This window comes from Erinaceus europaeus, chromosome 2, assembly GCF_950295315.1.
Source record: "Erinaceus europaeus chromosome 2, mEriEur2.1, whole genome shotgun sequence".
NCBI lineage: Eukaryota > Metazoa > Chordata > Mammalia > Eulipotyphla > Erinaceidae > Erinaceus > Erinaceus europaeus.
In genome coordinates this window covers 88,641,191-88,652,175 of record NC_080163.1, presented here as the reverse complement: position 1 = coordinate 88,652,175, position 10,985 = coordinate 88,641,191, and the positions used below count along the sequence as shown (strand labels likewise).

The following is a 10,985-nucleotide window of genomic DNA, read 5'->3' as shown; positions in this document are numbered from 1 at the left end:
GAAATGACTGGCTCAAACGGTAAGTGTATATTTAGCTTCATAAGAAACTGCCATGGTGACTTTGCAAGTGGCAAGTGCATGAGAAGTCTGATTACTTCACTTCATTGTGCTTCCACTCTAGTTCCTGCCACCAGCACTGGGAATCCCTCCCAAACCAGCATGGTTTCAGTACAGGGCTCAGCCAATAGCTTTCCTTATTAAAAACTAGTCCATTCTTTCAACATTTCAGCTCTTTAAATTCCCTTACACTGCTTCTGGGGAGGAGTTATGGTGATCTGGTCATGGAAATTTGGCGCTCTCTCTAAGAAAACAATGATTACAACAAAATAATTCAACGATTTTAATTCACGAACAGCTAGGATTACTGGTAAAGAAAGGAGTGTCATTGTCTGAAGGCTGGTGGTTGCACCTGGACAGTGAGATCCAGGAAGGGGGTTTGGAGGGTGGGTAGGGGTGGAGAGAAGGACTCAGGCAGAAATGCAGCACCAGCAGGCATCATATTTACAATTGCTTCAACTCCACATGGCAAATTAAAGGGCCCACATGGAGTCACTCAGGGAACAAGTGGCTTAAAAAGGAACTCAACAACAACAATGGGAAAAGGATGGCCTCCAGGAACAGTGGATTTGTAGTGCACCAAAACCCATCGATCACTCTGGAGGCAAAAAAGAAAAGAAAAATAAAAGGAACTCATTCATGACTGCTGTTCAGAGCTGTAGAAGTCACAGGCTCCTGAGCACAATCCAGAGAACCATTCAGAAGAACCAGTGAACTAACATTGCATATACTCTTGTAGTGTCAGGAAAACCTATCAAATTCTAAGGTGTCCCAGCTGCCACAGCAACTCTGGTGATCAGGGTCAGACTTGTCCTGTAGGCAAGAAAAGTGACTTTGACCTCACAACAGAGTTCCTACTTTCAGGAATCAGTCTCAGAAGAGAAGGATATCCCCCTTCCCCAACCATCCAGATTAGGACTTTGCTTAAGGGACATCAGTTGCTGCATATTTATATAAATACTGCATCATTTCTTCAAAGGTCTCCCCATCGTCCACAACTCGCATACAAGACAGAACCTAGCACCACCTATGGCCAACAACAGAAGCCAAACCATGTGGGTAAAGCTAAGAAAATGCTTTTCTAATGGAGTCTTCAATCTCTTGAAGAGCTGCCTTTTTTCCCCATATCTTTTTTTCTCCCTCTGCTTCGAAGTCGAAGAGTGTGGCCAGTTTTTCTTCTATTTTCAAGAGATTGAAGACTCCATTAGAAAAGCAAATATCAGAACTATAGGGAACTCAAAGGAGAAGTGAGAAAGAACAAAGCAGAAACTATATTCAAAGAAATAGTAGTATAAAAAAATTTCACATTGGGGGTCAGTTGGTGGTGCACCTGGTTGAGTGCACATGGTATAATGCGAAGGATCTAGGTTTGAGCCCCCGGTCCCTACCTGCAGGGGGAAAGCTTCACAAGTGTTGAAGCAGGGCTGCAGGTGTCTCTCTCCTCTCTATCTCCCCCTTCCCTCTCAATTTCTGATTGTCTCCATCCAATAAATAAATATGATTTTTTAAAAAACTCAAAGGTAGGGAGTGGGGGGTAGTACAGCGGGTTAAGCGCAGGTGGCGCCAAGCGCAAGGACTGGCTTAAGGATTCGGGTTGGAGCCCCCGGCTCCCCACCTGCAGGGGAGTTGCTTCACAGTTGGTGAAGCAGGTCTGCAGGTGTCTTTCTCTCCCCCTCTCTGTCTTCCCCTCCTTTCTTCATTTCTCTCTGTCCTATCTAACAACGACACCATCAATAACAACAACAATAATAACTACAGCAACAATAATAAAAAAAAAAAAGGGCAAAAGGGAAATAAATAAATAAATGTTTTTTTCAAATCGAGGATATGGTCAGAATATAGATGTTCAGAAAGCAAAGAGAACTTCCAAATTCCTTTTTAAAAATTTTATTAGTGACTTAATGCTGAATCACAAAATTATAAGATAACAAGGGTATTGTTCCCACCACCAGAGTTCTGTAACTCCATTTTCTTCATTGGAAGCTACAGTGAGAACGCCCAAATGCCTAAAGCCAAATAGACCTGCACTAAAACACATCACTGTGAAACTATCAAAAGTCAAGGACAAGGGGGAAAAAATTATAAGCTTCCAGGGAAAAAGAATAAAATGCTTATAAAGGCAACATAGTCAGATTTGAATCATATTTTTCTGCAGCAACCATGGAGTCCAGGAGAGAGTGGAGTGATTTACTCAAGTTCTGAAAAAACAACAACTATCAGTGATGCATACTTTAACCCTGCAAGACTATGGCTCAAATATGAAGGAGCAATCAGAACAGTACCAGAATAGGAAAACTAAAGGAGTGTGCCATTACCAGACCTGTCATGCAAGAGTTACTGAAAGAAATGCCACAGAGAGGGAAACAAACATTTAACTCTCCACAAGGTGATACACAGTAAAGCAGACCTACAAACAAACACAAACCATAGAATCTACATGAAAGGGAAGGAAGAAGTAAAGAATGTTCAAGAAAAGAATGGTGAGAGGGGCCAGGTGGTGGCACTCCTGGTTGAGTGCACATGTTACAATGTGCAAGGACTCAAGTTCAAGCCTCAGGTCCTCACCTGCAGGGGGAAAGCTTCACGAGTAGTGAAGCAGTGCTGCAGGTGTCTCTCTCTCTCTCCTTCTCTATCTCCCCATACCCTCTTGATTTCTGGCTGTCTCTATCCAGTAATAAATAAAGATAATAATTTTTTTAAAAAACTTAAAAAAAAGTATGGTGAGACAAGATCAGTTTTAAAAACTCTCTTAGATTTATTTATATATAAATTGTATATAGTACTTTTACATATATACATATAACATATATACAGGCCTCTATGTCTTTTTTTAACTTTATATTTTTTTCCCTTTTGTTGCCCTTGTTGTTTATCATTATTGTTATTATTATTGTTGTTATTGCTGTCATTGTTGTTGGATAGGACAGAGAGAAATTGAGAGAGGAAGGGAAATCAGAGAGGGGGAGAGAAAGACAACTTCACCTCCTATGAAGTGAAGCCCCTGCAGTTGGGGATCCAGGGACTCCAACCCAGATCCTGATGCCGGTCTGATCCGTGCATTTTCTGCCATGTGCGCTTAACCCTCTGAGCCACCGCCTGGCTACTTCTATGTCTTTTTAAATTATGTCATTTCCCTAGTACTTTTTAATATTATATCTTTTTTTCATTTTTCTCATACTTCTTATCATAGTACCTTGAGTTTCTTTAATTTGGCATTTGTGTTCACAGACTATTGTTGCTATAGTTTATATGTTACCAAATGACCTGCATTTCTCTGAAAGGCGACTAGCGGATGGTCTTACTCATATGTGAAATATAAAGAACTGAAACACATCAGGTTGTTAAAAGAAGCAAAAGGTAGCCAAACTGTTGCTAAGACATGTGAAAACTATGGCGGTTATCCTTGGGAAGGTGAGGGCAAGGAAGAAGAGAGGGAAAGGGCACAGAACTGTGAAGATGGGTGAGATGTGCAACTCTACCCTTTACTCTTATAATCTTGTAAACTATTATTAACTCATCAATAAAAAAAAGTTTTGGGTGGGGGAGATAGCCTAATGGTTATGCAAACAGACTCTCATGCCTGAGGCTCCTAAGTCCCAGGTTCAATCCCCCACACCACCATAAGCCAGAGCTGAACAGTTCTCTGGTGTTTCTCTCTCTCTCTCTCGTTCTCTCTCTCTCTGTCTCCCCGTGTGTGTGTGTGTGTGTGTGTGTGTGTGTGTGTGTGTGTGTGTGTGTCTGCGTCTGCATTTCCCTCAAAAATAAAATAAAATACTATTTAAAAAAAAGTTTTATTCTCTGGAAAAATATTTCTCTTGCAATAGAGGGGCTGGTTCAGGTCACATTCTGGTATCCTCTCTTACAAATACCCAGGGCCATTCTTACTGGAATTTTGAATTCTTTTTTAAAATTGTGTTATTATCTTTATTCATTTATTAGATATAGACACCCAGAAATCAAGAGGGAAGGGGGAGGTAGAAAGGGAGGGAGACAAAGAGACACTTGCAATGCTGCTTCACCACTCGCAAATCTTTCCCCCTGCAGGTGGGGACCAGGGGCTTGAACCCAGGTCCTTGTGTATTGCAACATGTACACTCAACCATGTGCACCACCCAGCCCCTCAATTTTGAATTATTTTTTGAACCAAAAAAATCTTTCTTACATCTGACCCTAGATTTTTAAAATTTATTTATTTGTTATTGAGAAGGGGAGGGGATATAGAAAGAGAAAGAGCCTGTCCCTTTGTGACTAGCTGCCCGGGGCCCAGGGATCCCCAGCTTGCCTGCTGGCCGACAACTGCCCTGCAAGCCAGGCTCCCTGGCTGCCACTGGTGACATGCCCACTTACCAGATCCAAGCTCCAACTCCAACTTTGCCTCAGGGTGTAGTGATGGCTGCCTCACCAGGAAGTTTACACAGTCCCCAGCAACTAGCAGAAGAAGCCACATGCAAGCAAGAGCTGAGGCTAATAAAGAACAGGGAAGTTGCCAGGGAGTGTCACAGGAAGAAGAAGGAATAGGTCAAATGTCTTGAAAACCAAACCAAGACCCTCATTGAGGAACTCAAAGATCTTTATTGCCATAAAACAGAGTGACTGTGTCTTGGGTGTGGACCTTGTTTACTGTGAACTCTTGTTTACCATGAGGCAGGAGACACAGCAGCCCTCCTCAATGGCCTAAGGATCCATGTGGGACTTTAGAAAGGACACCTGTGACCCTTAAGAGTCCAGATTGACTTAGTGTTTGCAAATGGGAGTGCTGTTCCGAGCTGTGCAGTGCAACCACGACACACATACCATGCCCACTTCACCCTGTTTGTCACTAGCTTTGCCAAAAAAAATAAGTTGTGTTTGCCCTTTTGCTTGTCCCTTTTCTCAGGGAAGCTGCTAAAGAATGCCAATGTCGGAAGAAAGAATATGTCAAATGTCTGGAGAGCCACATGGCCACGCTGGAAGTTCAGAACAAGAAGCTTATAGATGTTGGTCTGCTTCTAAATTCTGCTTCTAAAACCCCTTCTGTTTCATTGGTTTAATCCCCCCTGCTTAACACTGTATTCTATTTACATAACCACTGTTAACTAAGCACCGCCCTGCCTCCAGGGCATTGGTTTAATCCTCATTGTTTTGCAGGCTTTTTACTTCTCCCCACCCCCTATCCTACGTAATCCTCTTCGGACCTGACTCTCCCGCCTCAGGATATATAAGGACAGGATTGTGACTAGAGATAGCTTAGATTGTGCTGCCTTCCACATGAATAAAGACTGAACTGCGTACCACTCAGCTATGAGTCCCTGGTTGTCTCTCTCTCCTGCCCATGAAGCTAGCCCAGCATATAGAGGAACTCGAAACCTTGAAAAATATTTGCTTTTCTAAAACAGATTAGTAGAGATATTTAACTATTAACTGATTATAACATGTATAGTTGTATATAGCCGACAAAAAATATGGCTTCCCCCCCTCTTCCCTTTGTATCATTCATCACATCCCCTAATCTCTAACATTCCTGAAGTGCTTCAGTGTATGCAGTCGTTCTTAGCTGTGACTTCATTTTTTAAAGTTTTTTTTTATCTTTATTTATTGGATAGAGACAGCCAGAAATCAAGAAGGAAGGGGGTGACAGAGGAGAGACAGAGACACCTGCAGCCCTGCTTCATCACTTGCAAAGCTTTCCCCTGCATGTGGGGATGGGGGACTCGAAGGTGGATCCTTGTGCACTGTAATGCATGCACCCAACCAGGTGCGCCACCATCAGGTCCCATGACTTCAGTTTTTTAAGAAGCGAACTGTAAAAAAAAGAAATGTCTGTAACAAATTCTTAACAATGCAATATTTGTAAGTCTAGGCGTTTTTATGCCACATCTTTGCAGTGCCCTATGAGTAGTGTCCTATGCAAGACAAAATATTTGTAGGTCTTTAAAAATCATTTTAGGAAAGTATGATCAAAGATCATGCATCCATAGTACAATAAAAGTAAGCCACAAGGAGGAAAATATATATACCTCAGGAAAGAATCAAAAGAATCTAATGTCAGGGGGGTCAGGCGGTGGCGCAGTGGGTTAAGCGCATGTGGCGCAAAGCGCAGGAACCAGCGTAAGGATCCCGGTTCGAGCCCCCGGCTCCCCACCTGCAGGGGAGTTGCTTCACAGGCGGTGAAGCAGGTCTGCAGGTGTCTATCTTTCTCTCCTCCTCTCTGTCTTCCCCTCCTCTCTCCATTTCTCTCTGTCCTATCCAACAACGAATTGCATCAACAAGGGCAATAATAATAACCACAACGAAGCTACAACAAGGGCAACAAAAGGAAAAAAAAAAAAAAGAATCTAATGTCATGCCTATCTGAAAATAAGAGTTTTGAAGTGAATTCATGGCATTTCAGATTTTATACCTATTCCATTGTAAAGAAAACACTGTATTGCTCTCCTTGGATGCCATAGTTTAAGAGAGTTTTTAATAGAACCATGTTGGTCACACACAAAAAGAAAGAGAAAGAGAGAGAGAAAGATAGGAAGAAAGAAAGAAAGAAAGAAAGAAAGAAAGAAAGAAAGAAAGAAAGAAAGAAAGAAGAGAAAGAGAAAGAGGCAGGGAAATACCACTTCATCATTCATGAAGCTTTCCCCCTACAGGTAGGGACCAGGGGCTTAAACCTGGGTCCTAGTGCACTATAGTTTGTACATTTAACCAGATGCACCAACACCTGACCCCTTAACCCCATTTTTTCTTTAAAAATATTATTAGTGATTTAATAATAATTAACAAGATTGTAAGATAACAGAGGGACAGTTCCATACAGTTCCCACCACCAGAGTTCCATGTCCTGTACACTCCATTGGAAACCTTCCTATTCTTTATCTCTCTGGGAGTATGGACCACAATTCTCTATGGATTGCATAAGGTAGGAGTTCTGGCTTCTGTAATTGCTTCTCCTCTGTACATGGGCATTGGCAGGCCAATCCATACTCCCAGCCTGTTTCTATCTTTCCCTAGTAGAGTGGGTCTCTGGAGAGGTGAGACTTCAGGACACACTGTTGAGGTAGTCTGCTCAAGGAGTTCAGCGTGGAATCAAAGTAGCATCCACAACTTGGTGGCTGAAAGACAGTAAAGTATAAAGCAGGCCAAATTGTTTAATAAACATGAACCCAAATCTAGGAGTAGAGTAGATGAAATTAGGGGTCTTCATGTAGGAAGAAGCCAGGAAGTCTATTTCAGGTATGTTCCTAGGGACCCATGATTTTCTTAATTTTTACCTGAGTCTCTTAGCTAACATGCAGGTGTACTAAAAATATTGTCTGGGAAGATGATGCCAGTGTTGAAAATAGGAATAGAAACTGGATTAGAGCAGAGAGTAGCTCCTAAATCTGAGGAAAGTACCTAACCCCAATTTTTTAACAGCCTGGGGGAATTCCTGGTGGTTACACTCACAATACCAGGTGTCATTAAGCTAGACAGAAATGTGATAATCATTTGAAGGAGCAAGACCAGTCAGGTATCAGTAAATTGGGGAGGAGGTAATGAGCAAGATCATTCTGTCGCTATCTTCGTCCTAAAAGGCCTTGAAAGACTTTGTGAGCTATTTATTTTCAAAATGTGGCTTATCTCTAGAGCCTTTAAAAAAATTTTTTTTCTCATTGCAAATGAGAGAAGAGCTTTATACAAAAGAAGTCTTTCCTATTATTAATTCTATGAATCCAATTTCAGTTAATTTGAAAATTATTTTTACCACTCTCTTTTTACAGTAGAATTCACACAAGAACTTACCCTTTATTTGGAAAATGCCTCAACCTACCTGACACTGGTTTATATTTTTTTCATTTTTTTTCTATTTTTTTATTGCGGAATTAATGTTTTACATTCAACAGTAAGTACAATAGTCTGTACATGCATAACATTCCCCAGTTTCCCATATAACAATATAACCCCCACTAGGTCCTCTGAATCCTTCTTGGACCTGTATTTTTTTTTCATTTTTTAAAACTGATTTAATAATGATTGACAAGATTGTAGGACAAGAGGGGTACAATTCCACACAATTCCTACCACCACAGTTCAGTATCCCATTCTCTCCATTGGATGTTTCCATATATCTTTTCCCTATTTTTTTATCCTTCTGGGATCATTATGGGGTGCAGAAGGTAGAAGGTCTGGCTTCTGTAATTGCTTCTCTGATGAACAAGGGCATTGGCAGGTCAATTCATACTCCCAGCCTGTTACTATCTTTCCCTAGTGGTGCAGGGCTCTGGAGATGTGGGGTTCCAGGACACACTGGTGAGGTCACCTACCCAGGAATGTCAGGTTGGTGTCATGGTAGCATCTGCAACTAAGTGGCTGAAAAGCATTAAGACGTAGAACAGAACAAAATGTTTAATAATCAGGAACCTAAAGGTAAGATCAGATGAGATTTAGTGTCTCCATTTTGGAAAAATCTAGGAAGTCTATTTTAGATATATTCCAAGGGCCCATGACTTAACTAATTTTTGCCTGAGCCTGACAGCTCACATGCAGATGAGCTAAAGGTATTGTCAGGGGAGATGGTCTCAGAGTTGGAAATAGGACTAGAAAGCTGGATTAGGGCAAAGAGTGGCTCCCAAATATGGGGAAAGGATATAAATACCATTAATGGTAAACTCCATTGATCTGATCTAGGGCTCACATCTATTCATATTTAGCACAGGAGCCTGTGTAACCTCTGCATCCATGTCAGTCTGAGCTCGCATTTCATGGTTATAGCTAGGAACATTCTAGGCTGCACTCTTTTCAGGACTAGTCTTCCTTGAGTAGCAGAGTTTGTTGACCCAGCCTCCCTTCAGAGAATGGGGCAGTCCCTACCATTGTTGTTCTACATTGAGGGTTCCAGATAAATGATTGTAATTTTTGTTCTATCCTCTTAAAGAAAATTAGTGGGAACTTGATGAGTATCGCATTAAATTAGTATATGGCTCTGGATAAAATATTTATTTTATTTATTTTTAAATATTTACTTATTTATTATTCCCTTTTGTTGCCCTTGTTGTTTTATTGTTGTAGTTATTGGTGTCATTGTTGTTGGATAGGACAGAGAGAAATGGAGAAAGGAGGCGAAGACAGAGAGGGGGAGAAAAAGATAGACACCTGCAGACCTGCTTCACCGCTTTACCCCCTTGCAGGTGGGGAGCTGGGAGCTTGAACCAGGATCCTTATGCCAGTCCTTGAGCTTTGCACCACTAGCGCTTAACCTGCTGCGCTACCGCTGACTCCCTGTTTTATTTATTTTTTACCAGAGTACAGCTCAACTCTGGCATATGGTGATGTGGGGGATTGAACTTGAGACTTTGGAGCCTCCGGCTGCAGATTTTTTTTTTTTTCATTTTCTAGTTATTTCCTACTCACTAGACTACCTGTTAAATTCCTAACTGCTACATTTCTCCTTTAATTAAGCAGGTCTTGCCTGGAAATCTTGGTCAAGACATTTCTTTACTGCAATAAATCCAGAGCAGAGGTTTAAATGAGTTTGATCATCTCTGAGACTTAGTTTCCCCCATATTGACATTGACAGTATTTCTAAAATTAGGTCTCCAGCTATGTGACCTCTATTACTCTGACTGTATATTATAAAGTTAAGATGTTTGTAGCAGGGGTTCACAGGTAGAATACACATGGTATCACAGGTGAGAAGTCAAGCCCTCACCCCCATTTGCATGGAGAAAACTTCACAAGCAGTGGAGCAATGCTTCAGGTGTCTCTCTTTCTCTCTCCTGTCCCCATTTCTATCTCTCTACCAAAAATGAAAGAACAAAATTAAAAAACAAAAAAGGCCACCAAGAGTCAGTGTACCTAGCTCTAGCTGTATCCCTCCTGGTAGAAAAAAAAATTTTTCTGCAGTAATGACAGAACAGAAAATGACTAGTTCACTTCCTTCAGAGCAAACATTTCCCAGAAGGACAATGTTTTTCCAGGATGTGGTACCTGGAATTTTTGCTGTGATTCTGTAGACAATATTAACTAACAAGAAGAAAATTCACCTGGCATATGTCCAAGTGAATCAAGAGCTGATTCACAAGGTGCCTCCCAAGTGTTACTAACCCCTTCTTTAAGGCTCAACCCTCTATTGGAGCTAGATATGACTAAACAGATTTCTCAGATGGTCCCGCAAATTGCTTCACTTTAGTATTTAGGTTCCTTCCCTTCAAAGACACCTGGTTATGTATATTCAAGCATTACTTCCTTCAGCTGTGTGCCTGTAGGCACATTATTTAGCTGCTGGGCCTTCATTGCCCAAGTTCGAAAGTTGGGATGCTACTTCATTAGATTCTCATGAGAATTGAGGAAGGCGATGCTTATGCTTGGCATAGAACAAGTGTACACAAAGAGTAACTACTATTAAAAGCACATGTGGGGGGTCGGGCGGTGGCGCAGTGGGTTAAGCGCATGTGGTGCAAAGCGCAAGGACCAGAGTAAGGATCCCGGTTCGAGCCCCTGGCTCCGCACCTGCAGGGGAGTCACTTCACAGGCAGTGAAGCAGGTCTGCAGGTGTCTATCTTTCTCTCCCCCTTTCTGTCTTCCCCTCCTCTCTCCATTTCTCTCTGTCCTATCCAACAACGAACAACATCAACAATGACAATAATAATAACCACAACGAGGCTACAACAACAAGGGCAACAAAAGGGGAAAAAAATGGCCTCCAGGAGTGGTGGATTCATGGTGCAGGCACCGAGCCCAGCAATAACCCTGGAGGGAAAAAAAAAAAAAGCACATGTGACAAACGATATTAGGAAACAGGAAACTGATGTGTCTTTTTCATGAGCACCCCGACTTCCTTTTACCCCAGTACTGCTGCCTATTCCTGCTTTGGCAATGTTGGCAGTTAACAATGAGATCTTCATGGTCCCAAGGAGAATTATTGTAGAAGAATTAAAGAATGAGGGCTTCAAGTTCTTCAGTTTCAGTGTTGAAGGCTGGGC

General features: G+C 41.7%; 1 protein-coding gene across 1 annotated transcript; it reads left to right on the top strand.

The window, feature by feature from the left end:
• The first annotated feature begins 4,369 nt into the window (after positions 1 to 4,369).
• LOC103108717 (cAMP-responsive element modulator-like) lies at positions 4,370 to 5,437 on the top strand. The gene is made up of 3 exons (XM_007517688.2): positions 4,370 to 4,550; positions 4,934 to 5,033; positions 5,393 to 5,437. Exons 1-3 carry the CDS (start codon positions 4,393 to 4,395, stop codon positions 5,435 to 5,437), a joined length of 303 nt encoding a protein of 100 aa, XP_007517750.2. The 5' UTR covers positions 4,370 to 4,392.
• The last annotated feature ends 5,548 nt before the right edge of the window (positions 5,438 to 10,985 follow it).

Excerpts from the sequence above, each read along its gene's own strand:
- LOC103108717 (XM_007517688.2), top strand. The coding sequence starts at position 4,393 with ATGCCCACTTACCAGATCCAAGCTCCAACTCCAACTTTGCCTCAGGGT. Across the intron at positions 4,551-4,933 it reads AACAGGGAAGTTGCCAGGGA|GGAAGCTGCTAAAGAATGCC; the intron begins GTGTCACAGGAA and ends CCCTTTTCTCAG. Across the intron at positions 5,034-5,392 it reads AGAACAAGAAGCTTATAGAT|GAACTCGAAACCTTGAAAAA; the intron begins GTTGGTCTGCTT and ends CAGCATATAGAG.